Source organism: Coffea arabica, chromosome 2c, assembly GCF_036785885.1.
Source record: "Coffea arabica cultivar ET-39 chromosome 2c, Coffea Arabica ET-39 HiFi, whole genome shotgun sequence".
Lineage (NCBI taxonomy): Eukaryota > Viridiplantae > Streptophyta > Magnoliopsida > Gentianales > Rubiaceae > Coffea > Coffea arabica.
In genome coordinates, this window is record NC_092312.1 from 16189972 (window position 1) to 16212335 (window position 22364).

A 22364-nucleotide genomic window follows, 5' to 3' on the forward strand; every position below is an offset into this window, starting at 1 on the left:
CCCAGTGGGGCTGATTAGGAGGAGTCCGGCACCACATCATTCTTTACTCGACGCGCCATCCACGTACAACGTCCAGACGGGATCAGCTCGCCCTACAGCTTCGGTAACCTTTCCATCCTGGGCAGTCTCTCTGGCCAGTTCAGCCTTAACGACTTCTCCAGGGTACGTGGCCTCGACAGCGTCTATGGTCTGTCCGACCTCAGCTGCCTCCTTAGTCTTCCCGACCTTGGCAGTCTCGCGAGTCTGTTCGGCCTTAGCTGCTTCTCCGACCTGTCTGTTCCTGGTGGTCTTTTCGGCCTGCTGGGCCATAGCTGCCTCATCAAGCAGTCCGACCTCTGCTACCTGGCCGACCTGGGTGACCTCGGCAGCGTCTCCGGCTTTTGCGACCTCTGCTGCTTCTTGGGTCTGCGTGGTCTTGGTAGTTTTCGGGGTTTGTAAGGCTTTAGCCTGATTGACGTCTGCCTCGGGCGGTCCAAAGGAAACGCCATCTGCTATGAAGTCTGCTAATGCTTGAGCCTTGATGGCTGTCCTAGGCTGATATCCCAGATCGTACTCTGATAATTCCACAGCCCATTTCACCATTCGACCCGAGGACTCGGGCTTGGAGAGGATCTGCTTCAGGGGCTGGTCCGTCATAACCACCACAGGATGAGTTTGGAAGTACGTCCTGAGCTTCCGAACTGCATGTCCTAATGCCAAAACATACCGTTCTACGGCCGAGTACCTTGCCTCGACTCCCTGCAGGGCGCGGCTGACATAGTATACGGGTTTCTGGACTTTGTTTTCCTCCCGAACCAGCACCGCGCTAATGGCCCCCTCTCCCGCAACTAAGTAGATGAACAGGGTTTCCCCCAACTCGGGAGAGGTCAGGGCTGGCAACCGAGCGAGGTGTTCCTTTAGCTCATCAAACGCTTTTTGGCACTCTAGACTCCATTCAAACTGCCGACCTCCCTTCAGGGCCTTAAAGAAAGGCGACCCCCGAACCGCCGATTTAGACAGGAACCTGTTCAAGGCCGCCATCCTCCCAGTCAAACGTTGCACCTCCTTAATATTCCGAGGTGGAGCCATGTCCATAATAGCCTTGATTTTGTCCGGGTTAGCCCTCACCCCTTCTCTAGAAATCATGTAACCCAAGAATTTTCCCGATCTGACCCCAAAGGTACACTTTTTTGGGTTTAGCCTCATCCGTGAGCTCCGGAGGACCTCAAAAACTTCTCTTAGGTCAGAGATGAATTGCTCCTGAGTGCGACTTTTTACTAACATATCATCCACGTAGACTTCCAGGTTTCGGCCGACCTGATTCTTGAATAACTTGTTTACCAACCTCTGGTAGGTCGCGCATGCATTTTTTAGCCCGAATGGCATGGTGACATAGCAATAGGTTCCGTCCTCGGTGATGAACGAGGTCTTCTCCTGATCCTCCTCGTCCAGGGCTATCTGATGGTACCCCTTGAAAGCGTCCAAGAAACAGAAAATCTCATAACCCGCTGTTGAGTCCACCAGCTGATCAATCCGTGGAAGTGGGTAGCAGTCCTTTGGGCAGGCCTTATTTAAGTCTGTGAAATCCACACACATCCTCCATACCTTCTCCTCCTTCTTGACCAGCACCGGGTTGGCTAGCCAGGTTGGGTAGTAGACCTCCTTAACGATCTTAGCCTCCAGCAGCTTACTCACCTCGCCTCGGACGACCTCCTTTCGCTCGGGAGCAAAGCTCCTCTTCTTCTGCTTCACAGGTCGGACGCCGGGGTCCACATGCAGCCTGTGAACGGCCAGCTCGGTCGGGACACCTGGCATGTCATCTGCACTCCATGCAAAGATCTCTGCGTACTCTTCTAAGAGAGATTGCAAGGAATCCCGAATTGAATCGCCCAGGCAGGTGCCGACCTTGACCGTGGGCTCAGGCTGGTCAAGGCGGACAGGCAACTCGGTCAGCCCTTCATCCGTCTCCAACCTTTCCCCCTTCTCCAGGGGCTCCCAAGGTTCTAAACAAGTAGTTTGGGCTACCAATTTCTCCTTGCCTTTAAGGGTGGCAATATAGCAGGCCTTGGCTACTTCCGGATCTCCGAGCACCTCTGCCACCCCATCCGGGGTGGGGAACTTCATACTGAGGTGCAAAGTGGAACAAACAGCTCGGAGGGCATTCAAAGTTGGCCGTCCCAGGATTATGTTGTAGGAAGAGGGCTCTTTCACCACCGTAAAGTTCACCGGAACAGTCCGGCACCTCGGTGAAACTCCCACTGTGACCATGAGGGTTATCATTCCTTCTGGCCTCACAGGAGGACCTGCAAACCCGATTAACGGAGTTCGCACCGGGATGAGTTGCCTGTCTTCCAGCTGCAGCTCCTTGAAGGTTTTGTAATACAGCACATCTATGGCACTTCCATTGTCTATGTATACCTTTTTCACCTTGTAGTTACAGGTGACGACCTCTATCACGATGGCCTCATGGTTATTAGAAGCCAGAGGTACTGCATCCTCAGGTCCATAGATAATTTCCTCATATACCTTCAATCGCTTCGCCGAGCTCTCCCCCGTGGGAGGGGGGCGGTTGTGCCGCCGAGCTGTATGACTATCCCCGCCGGCAGGTCCCCCGGCAATGGTGTTAATCACCCCTGCCAGATTCTGTGTTTCCTGCTCGGGAGTTCGGCCTCGATGCCCCTGAGGTCGGTTAGGGGGGTAGCTCGGTCGTTCCGACCTAGGCCTTCCCCGTTGGGGATCAGCTCGTTCGTCTCGCACGAACTGCCCCAAGTGACCTCGTTTGATCAATTTTTCAATGTCCTTCTTAAGGTGACGACAGTCCTCCGTGTCATGCCATACGTCTCGGTGATATGCACAATATAGCCCCTGGTCTCGTCTACTTTTGTCCCCACCCAGGGGTCGGGGAGGTCGGGACAGCCCCTCCTGCTCCATCACCGCGAGGACCCGAGCGCGGGGCGCAGTAAGTGTAGTCCAGGGTTTGTCTCTCCCCATGGGGCGGTTCCTGGGTGGACAGTCGTAGGCACTCTTCCTGCCCAAGACAGATCGCGCATCCACCTGGTCAGTGCCCCTCCTGCGCTTGTCGTCCCTCAGTCTTTCCTGCGCACTCTTCAAGCGGTTGTCCTCCTCCGCATTGGCCTTCTCGTGCGCGCGGTCTAGCATCTCCCGAACTGACTTGGGTGGTCTCTCCACCAGCTCGGTGTAGAGCTTCTGTTTGCGCAGCCCGTTGATGAAGGCTGCCATGACCACCTTGTCATCGCGATCCCTGACCTGAAGGGACTCGTTATTGAAACGCACCATGTATTCGCGTAAGGATTCCTCGGGCCTTTGCTGAATGGTCATTAGGTGCGCCGTGCTCTTGGAGAAGGCTCGTGATGAGACAAATTGGGCTGCAAACAGCCGAGCAAGCTGAGCAAAGGACCTAATGGACTTGGGGGGAAGCCCCTGGAACCACTGACGTGCCTTCCCCTCCAGAAACATGGGAAAAGTCTTGCACCTGACCGCATCTGCTGCCGTTTGCAGACGTATTTGGGTCAGGAATGCAAACAAATGATCCTCCGGATCCGTGGTCGCATCGTAAGGCTTCATGCTAGGTATCTTGAACTTCGCGGGCAACGGATAGTTCTCTATATCAGGCATGAAAGGGGACGCGATATACCTGTCCGCCTTGGCATCCAAGAGCAGGTCCAGCTAGTCCTGCACCTGGAGCTGCTCTTTCCGAGGTGAGGGCTCATCCTTAGAATACCTCCGGACAGGCTCCGGGTGCTCAGTTCGGGAGTGCTTGTGAGTGGGTTCCCCCACGTCGATGTGCTCGCTTGAGGGCTCCCGGCGCACTCGTTTGAGCTGGGGGTTGGGGCTCCCAGTCCTGGACTCGGTTGGACCCTCCGAGTTCTTCGGCTCCTGGCCCAGAGGCCCTCCTGTCTGCCCCCTGAGGTAACTCACAATGGCCTCGAAAGTGGGCAGACTTCCTGCTACCGCTTGAACCAGTTGCTCCGGCGGGATCCGCGATGGTCCCGTCCCCTCGCCTCTAGGGGTCGGACTCCGGGCAGACTGTTGGAGGCCGCTTCCTCCGTTCCCCTTGGATCCATCGGCATTCCTCTGAGACCTCGTTCTTGGCATGGTTCGCAAGAGAAGTTACGTGTTCCCACAGACGGCGCCAATTGATGCGACTGCCAAAAACCAGATCCGAGCTGACCTGTAGCAAGCCGGGCCAAGTCGTCCTGGGAGGATTAGCCGAGCTACTGGTCCTGTGAAGGAAAGGGGGAATTGCGGGACTGGCGTCCCTGAAATAACTCCGACGATCAAGTCAGTAAGCTTGTCCACAAAGTGATAGTTTAGAGTACTCGTGTTTGCGTACCTTGTATTGTCCCTAGGCATGGTTTATATAGGGCAGAGTAGGTTGTAGTTTCCTTGTGAAAGTCAGAATCCCCGTAGGGTTCGGAGTCTTCTTAGGGTTTCGTGCGGCGACTCCTACAAGTTCGGAGGCGGCGGCCCATAGGCCCATCTCAGGGAGCGACAAGTAAGGCCGAGCTGGCATCCACATGCCGAGCTAGCGCCTGCGAGTCGTGAGGTCTCCACTGTCGACCTGACGCGTACAACCTGCCGAGCTGACACGTGTCACGTGCAGATTTGCCCCACTACACAGGCCTAGAAAACTTATTGTTGGCCCACTTTCAAAACATCTCGAAATCATTCCCGCGCGCTGAAGGCTCAGTGCCCCAGCCGGCCAGCCGTAAAACAAAAGCATTCCCGCCGGCAGCTGCCATCCTGAAGCTGTTAGTATACTGCTGTCTTCTGCCCTCCGAGGCTCCATTTCCAAGTACAATAACATGGAAATCGCTACTATGGCTCAAGCTCTGCAGCTCCATGCCCAAGTCCTCAAGTCTGGCTGCCAAAACCATAATCCTAGTACCGAACAAACCCTCAGCAAGCTCTTTACCTTCTCAGCTCTCTCGCCCTCAGGTAGCTTGTCCTACGCCCGCCTTATCCTTAATTCCCTCCAAACCCCAAATTCTTATTACTATAACACGATTATGATTCGAGCCTATTCCGACTTAACCCACCCTGCCCAAGCCATTAGCCTATTTTTAGCAGCAATGCAGAATCCGCCATCTCCTGGTACACCTCGACCGGACAAGTTCACTTGTCCCTTTGTCCTCAAAGCTTGCTCCAAATTACGTCAAATCCCTCTTGGAGAACAACTCCACGGACTAGTCTGCAAGTTGGGTTTTGGGCCGGATATGCATATAAGCAATGCATTGATTCGTATGTATTCAGCTGGCGGTGTTCCGGACCTCGCGTTCAAGGTGTTTGACAAAATGCTCGAGAGAGATGTGGTGTCTTGGACTTCTATAATCGATGGGCTTGTGGATAATGATAAACCCGTTAAAGCTATAGCTTTGTTTGAGCACATGTCGGAAAATGACGTTGAATGTAATGAAGCAACGGTTGTTTCGGTTCTTAGAGCTTGTGCTGATACTGGTGCTCTTAGTATGGGTAGAAAAGTTCATGATCTGGTTAGGGAGAAGAAGCTTATTAGTTTGAACGGTAAAGTTAGCACGGCTCTCATAGACGTGTATGCGAAATGTGGGTGCATAGATGGTGCGAAGGAGGTATTTTCTGAAACAGTGAACAAGGATGTTGTTACATGGACTGCAATGATTGCTGGCCTTGCCATTCATGGGCAGTGTGAAGAGGCTACGGAATTGTTTGATAAGATGAAGGGTCTTGATATAAAGCGAAGATGAGAGGACATTGACTGCGCTTTTATCAGCTTATAGGAATGGGCATATGGTGAGTGAAGGCTTGGCTTGCTTCAGAACTATGAAGAAGAAGTATAAGATCAGGCCTAAAATGCAGCATTATGGTTGTGTTATAGACATGCTTGTTCAAGTTGGGCATTTAGAAAATGCTGAGACATTTATGAATAAGATTCCTGTTGAACCGGATGCTGTCCTTTGGAGGAGCTCGATAAGGGCCTGTCAAATTCATGGAGATGTAGAGAGGGGTGAACGTCTGATGAAGCATTTTGAACTATTGAAATTGGATTCCAATGACTCTGGAGCTTATGTTGTTCACCGGAATATCCGTGTGTCTGAGGGTAAATGGAAGGAGAATGGCAAAACAAGAGCATTGACCAATCGAAAAAAACTTCTGAGGGCCTCAGGGTATAGTCGAACGGAGATCAACGGTGAAATTTATGAATTTACCACTGGTGAACTGGGGCATGTTGAAGTGGAAGAAATTATTGGGAAAATGGGTGAAATAGCATTGAACTTGAGCTGTGAAGGTTATGATCCAAAACACTCAGATCTGTCACTTGATGATGAGGAGAAAGCCTTTGAACTATTTCACCACAGCGAGAAACTTGCGGTTTCATTTGGCCTGATTAAAACCAGCCCAGGAACCTCCATAAGAATTGTAAAAAATTTCCGCCCTTGTGAGGATTGCCATTCTTTCATGAAAATACTGTCAAAGATTTATCAAAGAGATATATTTCTCAGGGATCATGTACGATTCCACCATTTCAGGAATGGAGAATGTTCTTGTGGGAACTTTTGGTAATAACAGTGCCTGTGGGCAAAGGTTTGCTCATGGAGAGTGATGTTCTCCGGATGAAGCGTCACGAGGATTATGCATGTTTAAAGTCATTGGTCTATGAATCAATGGTTTAACTGGTGCAGTTCTACATCAATCGAGCTATTTTGCTCTCTAGGCATAATCCACAGCAGTATGCTGATGCTTGGGTTCTGGAAACAGGTGACGGTATTACCTAAGCTTAGTCTTCTTCAACGGAAAGTTGCTCTGCTGCATCGGTCAGTTATATAGCTATTCAGGAAGCAGAAACCTGCTAAGATAGTCCTTGCCATCGAATGTTGTTTTGCACCATTACGGATTTGTGTTTGTAGAAAGAGAAAACCATTATCATTTTTTTTTCTTGATTTCATTGACCATCTGGAGTCTTGATAGCTAGCCAAAACACGGAAAGAGCATAATGTATAATGTTCTTGTTTACCCAGAGACTGAAATTCATTATTACACCAGACCAGAAAGAGTGAGAGCAGAGTTTGCTCCTTCCGGCCAAGTTATCATTTATGAGGGCCAGGCCAAATGATCGACGGTTGAAGATTTTTTTCATCCTTTGCGCATACCAATTTGATTTTTGACCAAAAAATCTCCAGCATTTCAAATCAAGCAGCAATAGTATCGATTTAAAACGATCCCATCTGATCACCAGACTTGCTTATTCGAGGCAAGTTCGTGCGCGTTTAGATGGAATACCAGTTTTACTTTGTGGCTCACGCAGTAATATCCTGATAGCATGACTCCTAGCCAGAGCCTCTGGAGTTGGTAGCAATAAAATATTTGGGGAAAGAATGTGCGTTTGGATGGAGTATTATTTGCGGGGGGGAAAAAAACCAGTTCCATTCTGCAGCATGGATGGAGGGTTGCCATTTTTTGTCCAACCTTTGCTTTAAAGAAGTTAAAAAAAAACTAGTGGAGTACATTACTCTAGAGCTTTCTCCACTAATCAATTAGCAAATGAACCTAAGGCTCTCTTCAATGACCCAGTGGGGATTACCAATCAGGAGAGTGGTTCCCCAGTGTCATTAGTCAAATTTTCCAAGCCAAGACTCCTTAAACAAATCGCAAGCACTCTCACTAAACAAACACAGCAACTTAGTTACTGTCCACTTTTTGTTGCTTTTCAGTGGATTATTCAAGAGCGTGGCTGGCCATATGCTTTCACAATCTCATTTCATAATTAGTCGTACCAACTTTTTTTTTTTTTTTTATAATATACAAATTAACACAGGACAATTCGTGACATCATCCGCCCACCTTTAAGATTTTTATAAAATTTTTGCACTAGTGGTAGAGGATAGATAGCCATCTTTCCTTATTTCAGCAACGGCTTTGCCTGTTTGGCAACTTTAGCAAGCAATTGTTCTTTTCTTTTCCCTAAACAAATTAGTGGCAGAAGAAATTCTTCTTTGCTGGCAACCATCTCAGCATAAAATACAGGCCACTCTGTCTACGTGACGAGATAGACTAGTTTTCGATTGGTTCAAAGCAAAAATGAATATCATCACATGTTTGGGAATTTCAGTCACTGTCGCCTTTTGCTTTTTTTTTTTTTTTAAATTTATCCCAAGTCAAGAGTCGACAACCCCGCTTAAGAATTTGCATTTGTCTTGAGTTCCTTCCAGATCCATTTTTTTTTTTTTACGCTAATATTATTATTAATGTGCATTATTAGGAGGTAAAGAAGTCCAAAACGATGTTCAGTTCGTGGCTTGGAACCTCCCATCATATTCGCTTATATCATGGCATCACCGTTTTATTACTAAAAAATAATATAAATAAATCATTGTAGGAATTTGTACCTATTGTGAGAATATATGGTTTCTCTTCTTTTTTTTTAATTAATTAATTAATTATGTAATGTATATATATATATATATATATATCGTGGATCAATAATAGAGGGAAAAGATGCATGCTCAAAGCTCAGATTTTGTTTGCTTGGCATTTGAAGAGAATAATACTTTGCGTTAATCTTCTAGTAATGGTCAAAGATAGAGTAGCCATCGAATTTACTTTTTCCTCAACTCAACTGAAAGATGTCATATTCCCGTGCATGGAATGAAATTAATAGCAGCCATGATGCCGCCCACTTATGCTTATTCCCTGTCTCGCCACCATTTACCTCTTCTTCTTCTTCTTCTTCTTCTTCTTCTTCTTCTTCTTCTTCTTCTTCTTCTTCTTCTTCTTCTGCTTTTTACTACAAGATATTATTCAAATATCTTGTTAAATGGCTTTTTGCAAAGGAGCTGCTGTCATCTTTTTCTTTAATTGCCACTTGTTTTCGAATTTCTATTCCTTAGATTCATCCCATCTATATATATATATATATGTATGTATGTATGTATGTATGTATTCTACTACTGTATTTTCTTCTAGCTAGAGCCTAGATGTCAATTCAGGCACCAAAACCAGTGGCACAGGATATTAATTGCGTAATTAACTGCATACTCTATTAACCTTGACTGGTCGAGAGTATGACTTTCTTTCATCAGAGAAGGAGGCTGCTTTTCATCATGGAAAAAATTAAACGAGTTTATGGAAAAAGTGAATGGCAAATGTGCTTACGGAACTGTGATTTCAAGGGCGAGAGTGCGACAAGATGATGATGGCTTCCATTTGTCTGGTTGCAGGAATTTGTTTCTACACGGATGCATGGATGGATGGATGGATGGATGGAAATTGTGGCAAAGGCATCAATAAGACAAGTGGGTTGATGGCATTTCACTGTGCTTATAACTTTAATTATTTCTACACGGATGGATGGATTGTTGTTTTCTTTACTGGAGATGGAGCTACAAAAGTTGTTGGGATCTAAAAGATTACCAACCCTCTGTTTCTCTGCCAAATCAACTTGCACCCCAATTTGCCATCTCCTCCTTGGCCACTTTCAGGAGTTTTTTTTTTTTTTTTTTTTAATAAAGAAAGAAAGAAAAAAAAAAAAAAGGAGGGGGGAGGGGGGCGGGGGTGGCATTTTCCTTTTGTGATTTGGCAAATCTTCTACTTGCACTTTTGATGATCTTTTGCATCTTATTGAAGGATTGATTTCACCGTAACGTAACACCTTTGGTGAGAGTTAATTATCACCAACCATCAGTCATGCGTGAATTTCGTGCAACATAATACTACTCTCAAACGAACAACAACATAATATATAACACTTGAGCAACTTCCATGTTTTTCCCTCTCTTCTACTACTTGGAAAAGCAACACTACTACTTCCATGTATTTCTTTCTTTCAAAAAAATTTTGGGGTTACTCACATCGAAACTGATCAATGAAAACCGTCACATATTGTGACAAATTTTGTGGGAGACAAGGTTCGAATCTTGACCTTCCGCACCACTAAACCTAAGAAGATTTGGGATGATCACGGGGACTAATGTGGTATTTGATCTGGGATTATTTTATTTTACGTCGTACACGAGAATAAATTTCCCGAAACAGCCAATCAATCACGTCCCCTCCACCAAAACCCTCCTGTGAATAAATTTCAGCTAAAAGCTAACAAGAGATCTATGTATTCAGATTTGAGCACACCACTCTATATGTAATCGTGAATACACCTTGCATCTGTACTTGTACTGCTAATAATTAATAATATAATAATTGAGTGTGTTTGGACAGGAGATTATTTAAAATAATTTTTTTTAAAAAAAAATTGCTGTAAAATATTTTTGTGTAGATAATTTGTTATTCGAACACGTTCGTTGTTCCCTGCACGTGCAACTTGCAGCGCTCGTTGCTTACCCCGTTCCAAATTTGACCATATGCGGTTTGTAGGCATACGTCGTTTCATTTTGGCCGCTCGTTTCATATTTCTTTGTTCCGTTGGTGTGGCTGGTAATTCATTGGGTTGCCAAGTGTGCAGTATCTACATCAATAGTCACATTTCTTTGGATTGCCTTATTTTTTTTTTTTTTAAAATATATTACGTTTTTTATGAACGTACTCCTCAATTATTTCTTTATCTCACGTTTATCAAATTGTTATGGCGCATTTTTTTTACATGAATTTTCAAAAATAGTACTCCCTCCGTCCCGTTTTGTTAGTCTTGGTTTTTTTTTTCACACAGATTAAGAAAGTGTAATTAATTTGATTGGAAACATAAATTTAGATTAATAATTTCCTAAAATACCTTTATGCTAATCACGAAGAGTGCCAATTAATATCAGCTACAACTAATGGGTTGGTATTGGAAAAGCTCAATGTATTCAATGTAATAGGTTAGTTTTTAATAACAATGTATTAATAACAAGATATTTAATAAGGGTATTTTAGACAATTTGAAAGATTACTACATTTCTTAATGGGAAAGTGGACTACAATTTGGGACAGACGAAAAAGGAAAACAAGACTATCAAAGTGGTGGGACGGAGTGAGTGATTCGAACGAGCTCTCAGAAAGTTGCACTCCATCCCTGTTCGTGTTTTTCTTGGATGAAGATTATGTAGAAACTTTTGCTGCTGCTGCTGCGTCATCATTACATTCTAAGAGATCTTTTGGAATGTCAAAAATTGATTGAGAAATGTATTTACGAAAAACGCACAAGTTTTACTGGAAAAAAAATCACAATCCAAAAAGATTCTTGATGTTATGGTTCAATAATACAGAAGTTGGTGCAAGTACATTGAATTTGCGTTCAAGATGCTTTCTCCAAATTTCTGAAAATTGTCAAGCACGTTCCCCTTTCCTGGTCGGAAAAATCTTTTTCCCTTTGGTAAAAAGTAGGATAAGTCTCTCATATCGACATGAAACGGCTGCTGACCAAGAGAGATTTCAGAACTTCATGGCCCCAAGGCGGACAAGATCATCAAATTGAAGCCATCTTTTCTAACTCCACTTGATTCGAGGCTCCGAGGATCAACACCATAATGAAACAAGCAGCCTCATAAGATTGGTGGATTGTCACTGTCCAAACCATTCAAGGAAATAAATCTACTCCTGATATTTGTCACTCAAACCCATAATGTCTCACCCGGTAGTGCCGTTTCCCAGTTCATCTCTATTCTCAGTACCAGTTCATCTCTATTCGAGTGCCGCTTCCAACAATAATCAGTTTACTTGCTATACAAAGGTGAATTGGTAGGCAAGAGGATCAATTATACTGGACTAACGCCCATTTCTCTTGGATTAGAACTGCAAAAATATTATTGTGAATAAAACACAAATAAAAGTTGGACAAAACCAAACTAGATTGGAAGGGAAAAGCATCACTAGTTTACAGACAAGAGAGAGTAATTGCTAATTACACTGGACAAGGTTCCTGAGCCACACCTGAAAAGATATAAGTAACTATAACCATAACCAAATCCCTCTATGCTTTATTCCTAGTAATTGCTGATAGTTGGAAGTCTAATTAAGACTGGATCCATATTAATTTAATCCCCTCTAGACGCCAAAAAAAGTCTTTCAATTGGGAGGTCAGCCAGTGCACGCTCGCTCAGTAGTGGAGCATGTTTGCTGAGGGCATAAGAGGCTGCTGCTGGTTCAGATAGAGATGATTCCAAGAATTGTTCAAGAATCCATCCGCAGTTTCACCAAACCCATAAGAACCCTCGGCAGCCAAACCACCAGTACAGACATTCAAGAATTCGATGATCTCGTTGAGGGACTGCAATCTGTGGCTGAGCTCAGCCACCTGAGCCCTGAGGACAGAATTTTCAGCCTCAACATTCAGATACTGCTGGGTGGTAACGTTCATGCTCGTGATGATTTGGTTATTTTCCTTTCTGAGCTGAGCAACTTGGGCCATCAGGTCGTCTAAATGCTTCTGTTTCCTCATTCGCGACCGCCTTGCGGATTCGCGATTCGAGATCATTCTCTTTCTTTTTCTCTGATCCATCAAGTGCTGAAGATCTTCCTCAGAGCCTGAGTTCTGAAACCCAGATGACCCTGAAGATGTCCCACTGCCACTAGAGGAAGCCATGCATGTAATTTTTTCCACAAAATTCTTCTTCCTTTTTTTTTTTTTTTTTTTTAATTATACAAAAGCTCGATTAGCAGATTATTAATGAGGGATGACTAAAATCTAGCAGGACCCAGATAGCTATTGTTCACCAGAAAACACACCCAGATATTTATATAGTTATATTTAAAGAAGAAAAAGAAATATTGATACAGATGTATAACTCTAGCTATTGGGAAAAGAAGTCAAAAATCATGAAATGTAGTAGAACCAGTAGAGGAAGACAACTGAGAAGGATTGAACTAAATGGGTCCTGCGCCTGTATGTGGAATTTATCATACACCCGGAAAGGAAGAGTTCACTGAGAATTGCAGACATGAATTTCAAAGATCAAGAACAAAAGATTGAGCATTAAGCTTGTTTTGAAGAAAAAACAGGGGGATGATGCTAGAGAACAACGGTGAAGCTGGCCGCCGCAGCTGGCAAGTGGCAACTCAAGAAAGAAACCCACTACCCGGATGGACAAAATCTTGAAATGGGTGTCGGACTTATTGACCCAGAAATTAACCTATACGTTGAAACTAATGGGCAGAGAGAAGTGACGCTAGCTAAAGGGTGTTAAGCCAAGGCAAAGAGGAAAGGGAGGAGAAAGGGGAGGTTACAATGCGCTTGTTAAGGGGATTATATAGAATCAAGAACTGGTACACAGCTGCAGTTTTTTAAATTAAAAAAAAAAAAGTTTGCAGAATTAAAAATGGGAGAGAGAGAGAGAGAGAGAAGTGGAATAAAAAAGAAGTTTGGAATCTTACCTGTGAGAAGGAAGTGGGCGCTGGGAGAGGATGATGGGACATGTGGGGCGGGGGAGCAGAGACCTCCACATCCAGCTGGCGAGCAATATCTGACAAGGTTAAAAAGTTAAAATCATCACCCAGAAACCGATTTTTTTTTAATAATGGGCAGGTAGAAACTGAAATCAATTGGAAACCGTTAAAGGAGAAAAACTTGGACAAATTTTGAGGCCGTGACGATGATGTTGATTTGTATGGTGGGCTGGTGCGCACAGTTTCCTTTTCAAGCTAGCCAAGATCATCCTTGAGTTTTCCACGCTTATACCCACTAGTAGAGGTGGCAAATCAATCCACTTAACTAGATTTACCCATATCCGTCCATGAATAGATGGGTATGGGTATCTTAAATTTTTGTATATGGATATAAATGGGTTACCCAATAATACCCATTTAATAAATGGGTATTATTGGGTAACCCATCAAATCCAATTAACCCATTTAAAATTCTCTTCCCCCCAAGTCTCTTCTTTTCCCCTACCTTTTTTTTTTCAAATTTTTCATTTTGTCATGATGTTAACATTTAGTGTGTTTGGACAGCCAATTATTTGGCCAAATATATTTGCTGACATCACCATTACAATTTCCAATACACCTTTTTATCTTCCCAATTACCTTTTTATCTCACATACATCACATCACAAAAAGTGCTACAGTAAAAATATTTCAAATAACTTACAATCCAAACACACTTATTATTATTAGTATTATTATTATTATTTGTTGGTTTTATCTTATTATTTTATTTTTTTCTTAGTTTGTTAACTTGCTCATTTTTTAGCATTACCAATTTATGATAAATTTTAGCCTATTTTCTTATCTTTATAAAATGAAATTTTAAATTTATATATGAAAAAATGTTAGGGGTTCAAAATTTTTGAATTAAGTTTTATATTAATTTTTATAGTACTTAATTCACAATTATGTTAGGGCCACTAGAGACATCTCTTTTTTTTTTTAATAGTAATTAAAAATTTGAGTTGGTTCGGCTTTTATCACAATTATGAATCAGGAGGTATGCTCTCGGAATTATAATTGATCGAATATACAGCCTCTCACAAAATTCGAATATATGACCTTTGATAAAAAATTACCCCGTTCTTATCGAGTCAACTTGTATCATTATGTCAGTAGCAAAGCGTGTAGGAAGTGAGTTGTATCATTATTGTCATTAGTAATACGTTTAGGAGACGAAGAATTCTAATTTTAACTCATTGGTTGACATACCTTTCTTTTGGAAAGAGGCAAATATAATAACTCACTCACTCAGTCTTTAATCCTGTCTTTAAATGGAGGAAAACATATCAGATATCCTTGGATCCACCCAACGTGAATCTGATTCCTTATTTTTTAACCATAGAGCTCAACATTGGTTAGTTTTTAACTTTTGAAAGCCTATGAGTACATAATTTTGTGCTTTATTAATGATTCCTTTAGCACTAAATCATCCGACGTGTAATACCTATTGCCTTATTACATAAGACTGGACAGTATGCTACTGTGATCCAAAAGCACGATAATTTTCCTAATCATATTATTATCTGCTCTTACTTTTACATACCATTTAAGTCCTATGCTTTCAACTCTGCACTACTCTTTAGCCAAAAAAAATTAAAAAAAAAAAATACACTCTGCACTACTCCACTTCTGTGTTCCAGAGGGAGGGGCCTGGGACTTCTGCAATAACTTGTGCCAATTATATATATTGTACAATGCAAATAGTACTACAATAAAATATGGACTTTAAGATAGCAAATATGTGGCATTAACAAAGTAACGTATAAAATCACAACAAATTTTATCCTACAATCACATTTGTGGTCAATTTTTAATCCAAAAAATGACCAATTTCTTCCCTAAAATTTTCACTAGTACTGATTTATTTCCTAAATTTTATTCTTAACCAATTTGATATGTGAACTTATTTTGCAGTTCCAATTTGGAACTTTCATGATGGCGTCACCACCTAAAACCGATCTGACTCATAATTAACCAATTAAACGATGATGGTATTTTGGAAATATCACTCACAGGGTTGTAATAAGTCAGGTAAATCGTATAAAAAAAATCACAAGATTAAACTTTAAATATTTTTTATTTGGTGATTTTTTATACAATTTAAAAGTTTTATCTGATGATTTTTTACACGATTTATTTCTTATATTACAGCCTCGTGAATGACATTCTCATAACACCCTATTTAGTTAGTCAATTAAGATTTAGATCAAATTTAGGTAGTGGTGTCACTTTGCAGAGGTCCTTAATTAAAACTTCAAATAAGTTCAAGTATCAAATTGGCCAAGAATAATAGTTATGGACTAAATTGAAACCAGTAAAAAAATTTACGTATAAAATCGGCCATTTTTCCATTGTTAATCATATCCATTATATTCAATTTGAGCCTGTTTGGTTCATCAATTGTAGGAAGCATCAATCCACATATGCAATGAAAACTTTAACAACAAGATCTAATGCCTGTTTTTATGTACCGGATGCCGCCATGCCCTGCTTTGTATCTGCCACTTATAATTAACAATGAAAATTCCTGTTGCCTCATCTAAAAGCGCGAAAATTTACCTTTGTATTTGGTACTTATGATATTATGATAAAAAAGAACAAAAATCTACCTTTAGGCATCATGTAAGTCTACTTTTAACTTTGCATCTCCCAACTCTACTTCTTTGTTCCACAGATGGAATCATGGAACAAAGCGTGTCTTCTAAATGAAAAAAGGAAAATCATACAAATAATTCTTCGCATATGGATTTTGTGCCTTTTACACTCCTCACATATGAAATGATAATTTTTTTTGGTATCTTTTATATCTCTTACATATGAAATGATGATTTTCGTCTCTCGCAAACAAAAAATATAATTTTTTTAGTCCCTCGGCTCATTTTTATTAATATTCTTGTTGGGAAAGAATCACATGTAGCTTATGCTTCATAACTTTTAAAGACAAAATCGAAAGATCACAAAAAGAAAAGAAAAAAGAAAAAGAAAAATGTTCTTCACATTTATTTCTTTTTGTCTGATTCTTCTAGCCAATAATATGGCAATGGCATGACTCCCTCTAGTCATCGTGCTTATGGTGTGATTGTTGGCTACCACCTTTTTTTGGTTCATAAAATTTCAACTCGATAGCCCTCAATTTTTTCGTGTACAATCTAATTTCAATACTAATTTTGTAAAAAATGAACGAATGTAGGTGAAAGATAGAAAAAACACTGGCAGGTAGAGCCTGGTTTTGATTTAGTTTTGTGCTAAAAAATCATATAGCTAATAGAAAAAATACCAGTGTATTTTTTATGTTAATTTTTTTCTATCAGTTGTGTCAAATTCTACTTGTTGCTTTTTTATTATTTTTCACCCACTTTCTTTTTTTTTTTTGCAAAAACTAACATTAAAATCAGATTTTACTCAAAAAATTTGAGCGGGGAGTTGAATTTTCATGAAGTTTTGTGACTAAAAGTTGTGGCGATCAATGGTGTCACCACTAGTGTGGTCGTAGAGACTAGAGAGCTATGGCTACTGCCGCATTCTTGATTAAAGAAATAGGATGAAGAAAAAAGAAATGTGAGAAACTTTTTGCCTTTTTCTATATAATCTTTCAATTTTTATTCCTAAAGTTTCCGAGATATGAGTTGTATGTGATTTTTTTAAACAAGGATACAAGGAGAATGAGTAGATGGACTAACAATGTGCTTTTTATCATTTATGAGGAACAAGAAATCATTATTTTATATATGAGTAACGCAAGATATACAAACTTAACATGTGTTTTATATTTGAGGGACATAAAAAGTACAAATTCAATATATAGAGGACTATTTATATGATTTTTCTAATGAAAAACTTTTAACAAGAAGAGCAATGATGTAGGGTTTTCGAGAAAAAGGCACCATTTATAGCAGGTGTAGCAAAAGTATTAAACAACCCTCAGTCACCTGCTGATTGCAAAATTGTTTTGAAAATCCATTTTTTGACAAATTTTTTTTTTTTATATGTTTTTTGTATATATATTTTTTAATTATTTTTTTACTTCATATATATATCAATTTAGTTACAATATATATATATATATATATATATTTACAAAAATTGTAAAAAATAACCATCCAAACCGGATCTTACTGACCCCAATCGGGATCTGCTGGGGGCTTTGACAAAGCGATAGATATTATTGAGGTGTGGGTAGGCAGCATTAATTCGCATTGGACTCTGAAAACGGCATATCGAATGAGGGGCTGCTCTGATCATTCCAGCAGTTCTTATTTGTGGTCCGAAATGACTTTAAACCACACAGCATCGGGTATTTTGTACCTGTGAGTTGTTGGGGTAATCCCTAATAATTGTGTGCAGACGACAAGATTCCGCATGAGAGTTCGTGCTCGGAGATCTTAGGTGCTCCCTGACGGAACCCGGATGTTACCGGTGGTGGTCATGTCAGGATTTGTTTGTACAGACGGCGTCGACAATAAAAGCTTACTGCCCCGGGGTTGGGAAGATTCGGAGTTTGATATTTTTTGCTTTTTGCGGGTTTTTCAGTTCTCCGATTACAGGAAAGGTCACTAAGTCACAAAACCCAAGCCTGCGTTTGAAAGGCAAACCGAATTGGATGTAATGAGAAACCAACCCTTTATACCGTTACTATTTTATAAATCAATCATTGACAAATCATAGCGTTACTTTTTTTATAAGTATTTGGATGTAATTAAAAAAAACCCCCCTTCATGGTCTGCTAAATGTTATTGGTCTTTGCAGAATAATGGCTGTTCCAATTCATCCTCTTTGGTGCTCTGAAAACCAATTCATCCTCAGTAGTAGTTTGGTACTTTGGTTAGTATTGATAGCCGCACAAGTGGGAGTATATTCGAATTGAGTCGAGTTCGAGTGGCAAATAAAATAACTGAACTCGAGTTAGAACTAGTCGAACTTTTAGACTCGAATTTGACTTTAGTTTATCTTACTTGAACTCAAACTCGAACTCGATCTCAAGTTTAATTAAATCTAATCGAGTCTGATTAAGATCGAGTTGAGTCTAACCTATTCGATTCTAATTAAGCTCAATCAAACCTATTTGAATCTAATCTAGTTCACCTAATACAAATTAATATTTACATATAATTTTAAATAAATAATATAATTGATATTTCATAATAATAAATACATATTTTAAAAAGTTGCTTGTCGGACTTTCAAGAGTACAAGAATTTGGAATTCAAACTTGACTCGAAGAACTCAAACGAATAGTTTAAAATCAATCAAAGCGAGATCGAGTCGACTTATTATTGACCAAATAGCATATGAATTCGAATCGGATTACTTGGTTCAATAACACCCTTACATGTAGGGCTTTGGATATGAGGGTATGTTTTGTCTTATAGTCGGAAGCATAGCCTCTCCTTGTTTATGTTGACAGTTGCATTTAACGTCATGTATTGTACAGGATCAGCAGCCCTCTTGTTTGGAGTAGCAGGAGAGAAAAAGTTCCTTTGCCTCTATATCACTTTATTGAATTTTTTCAAGTATTAGGGAAGACTCTCAGAGTCTTCCTAGCATCGAGTTTAGTTTAAATGAATTTCACATCCGAGTGTAGTTTAAATGTTGGAATTGATAGTTGGTAAAGAAAAGATACGAACAAAGATGAGAAGAAAAAACAGGAAAAAAGACAGGTTTATCGATTTGGGTCTATCAAAAGATATGTAATGATCCTTCCGGGCCCCAATGTCCCGTAGACATTTATGAGAGCCCTCGCTTAGCATAGCAGACTTGATCGTCCAATCAGACCGAAAGTCTTTAGAGTTCCGTCTTTACTTGACCTCTTTCTTAAAGGTTACAAATTTCCACATCTAACTTCATCCATCGTCCATGCACCTTATCGTCCGACTGTTTACTTTTGTCTTTTCCAGGCGAAAAATTCCTATCACTAGGGATTAATGACGTTTTATCTGAAACTAAATTTAAATGTTACTGATATTTTGTACATTAGCCATACAAAAAAAAATCTGCAGTAAGTTGGGCACTGTTCGTTCGAGTTTCAAGGGTAAAGAATACTACTAACGAACAGATTGAGCTAATAATTAAAAGCGAAAATCACTAAAAATCCCCCTAAGGTTTGCAGTATTTTGTATTTTGTCCCGTAACATTTATCTTCTTGGCACTTTATCCTCTTTGTTAGTCCACCTTAGCAAGTGATTCATTGAAACATTGAACTAGATGAAATTACCTCCCATTGTTTCAACTAGATGAAACTACCTCCCATTTAAATTGTTAAATTTTTTTTTATAAAAATGCCCCCATCTATTATTTATATAAAAAAAAGTTTCCTCTTTAACCCAAAAATATTTTTGTTATAATTTCATCGGTCATTAGAGTCTTCAAATTCGTTTCCTTGCTTTCCAGCAAGATGTTATCCATCACAACATTTAAAAGAACCAAGTCAAGAAACCTGTGGACGTAGTAAAATAGCACGCTTAAAAAGATCATAGATATCGAAGAATCTCGGAAGGAAATTTCTTGGATGTTCAAATTATAAGGTAATGATTTGTACGATAATTTAATGTCTTTTTTTTTTTAATCTTTTAGATAAAGTAATTTGAAAATTTTCTTTTCTAGAATCGTCAACCATACGATTATCTTATTTTTCTTTGCAAAACATATGAGCAAGAGCGGACTTTTTCCCTATAAGAAGAATATTTTTGGAAAAAAATATTGCTCGACTCAAATCCGTTGACTATTTATCTATCCATTATTTTACCAAGAATACCATTGTACTTTCCCTGTTAACCATCACCGCAGTTACTAATTGCATAGTTGAAAGCTTTGACTGCCAATTCAAATATGGGAATAAAGTGGCATAGGAAGTAAAGTACAAAACGCTACAAACCTTAAAAGGAACTTTTAGTTATTTTCCCTAATCAAAAGTCATTGTTGGTGTTTGATCTCGCAACGGGGATTGCCCGATGTTACTTCTCCAAACACCGATCAATTTGTTTTGTTTCGTCATAACTTCACCCGTCGAAGCCAGCCTATTGTACTAGGCAGGATCAGTCAGATTGTCGCAATGATTGATTCTCTTATTACAATGTAGATTATGTATCGGCTACTATGCCTATGCGATCGACATATAATTATACACAGTTGGTTGAGAGGCATTTTATGGTCATTGTCTTCTGTGGATTCCATGCGTGAGCCAAGTGGCCGTTCGTGAGTTTGTATCAGTAATTAGACCATACATACACGCTACTATCTTATTCACTTAGGTTTGCTTTATTGAGGGTCAAGGACACTTTATCTCTCTTTTCAGAAAAAGGGAGAGACAACTTTAGATAACCTATCAAGTTAAGGCATATGTAGTGGTAGTGGTGGGTAATCTTCAGATCATGTACGTTGGGACCTACTTTCCGAGTTACTTATCACGCAAAATGGGCGCTACATTATTGCCTGCCGGATGTATATTATATTGGAACAATAATACAAAGTACAGCCCGGCTTTGTTGAGTTGTTCCTTAACAAGGATTACTCATTCGTATTAACATCCTTGTCTTCATTAGTCATGCGCTATCTGGATGTGGCCTGTTTTTATTGGTTAAACACGCCTCGGCTATTTTTTTTTTCAAAAACAAGTTTTTTAAATACAATGCTACAGTAATACACAATAATTTAAAAAACATCTTATCCATACAATATATCAGATATTTCAAATATAAATTTTTTTTCATATACACTATTACAGTAAAATTTTTCAAAAATACCCTAAAAATAATAATTAATCCAAATGGAGTCCACATAATTTCAGAAAAATATACAACTAATAAGTTCAATATTTGCCTGACTTTCTGCTTGTTTTTTTTTTCAAAAATTTTTTATATTTTTCATAAATACATTTATCAATCACCTCTTTTTATCTCAAATACATCAAGTTCGCTGCAGCACATTTTTTTTTTTGTATAAAAACTCCACAGCATAGCAATCAATCCGAACGAGGAAAGATTTTGGGTCTAAGAGTCTAAACATGAAGTAAAAAGAAGCATATTTCAGGGTTTAACTTTTAATGATGGAATATTCCGAGGAAAAGGAAAAGGAGATGGGGAGTAGCTAGCATAAACTACTCCTAAAGGCAAAAGGGCATTCACAGCATAACCATGAGGACCATGATGAATGATCATATATCACCATCAGGGATGCAAGACCGTAGACATCTTTACTATGAGTGGGTCACTCTTCGGCCCAGCTACATTTTGGTGCAAATCTACTGTAGAACATGCTAAAGCGTCGACACGTCTCCATCCATCGGCAAAACAAGTTGCCTTCGTGGCGAAGTAAAATACAAATTACAAACTGCATTGGTTGGTCTGTTGTCTCCGCTCAGGGAATAGGGAATGCTAACTAAAACCACTCCAGTGCCCATGCATGGATTTCCATGTGAAACGTCTACCTTCAAAAAAAATTTTTAGGTACAACCAAACATGCATAAGTACATGTTTACAGCTTACAGCTTCCAGACTTGAACTCTGAATTCTACAGACAAACGCCGCATCATTCGATCTTCCTTAGCCTCATGTTTTTTTGGTCGGTAGAATTCTACTTTACATTATTAATATTGTTTTGAAATTGACCGAGATTGAACCGACATCACTGAAAATGTGGACGTACAATTTTTTTTTTTTTTTTTTACATATATATATATATATATATTAAAAAAAAAAGAAAATCAAGTTTTGTTCGACGAAATGTATGCTAATTTTTAAGATGTGTATGTTTAATTGCTCCGTTTAAAAATCCAAGTTTTACTGTTGGACTTAATTAGTTTTATATGTTTTTGTTCAAAATTAAGGAGAATAGTAATAATTTCCCTATTTTGCTTCTCCATGTCTTGTATTCCACCCTCCCCTACCCAAAAAAATTAAAAAGAATAACATAATTGAGCTAATTAAACTCATGGAACACTTGCAAGATCTAAAACCGAAATTGTCCATACATTCTCTTAGTACGCGATAAACATGAATCTCGACATCCCATTGGTCCCACTGGCATTTGTATACAAT

At 40.1% G+C, this 22364-nt stretch overlaps 2 protein-coding genes and 1 pseudogene across 2 annotated transcripts; 1 reads left to right on the forward strand and 2 right to left on the reverse strand.

The window, feature by feature from the left end:
* Positions 1 to 36: 36 nt before the first annotated feature.
* Positions 37 to 3615, reverse strand: LOC113723988 (uncharacterized). Its single transcript, XM_027246943.2, has one exon. It carries the CDS (start codon positions 3613 to 3615, stop codon positions 37 to 39), a length of 3579 nt encoding a protein of 1192 aa, XP_027102744.2.
* A 757-nt stretch (positions 3616 to 4372) lies between these two features.
* Positions 4373 to 7014, forward strand: LOC113726283 (pentatricopeptide repeat-containing protein At4g21065-like; annotated as a pseudogene).
* A 4724-nt stretch (positions 7015 to 11738) lies between these two features.
* Positions 11739 to 13183, reverse strand: LOC113726284 (bZIP transcription factor 44). Its single transcript, XM_027249916.2, has one exon. It carries the CDS (start codon positions 12488 to 12490, stop codon positions 12005 to 12007), a length of 486 nt encoding a protein of 161 aa, XP_027105717.1. The 5' UTR covers positions 12491 to 13183; the 3' UTR covers positions 11739 to 12004.
* Positions 13184 to 22364: the final 9181 nt, after the last annotated feature.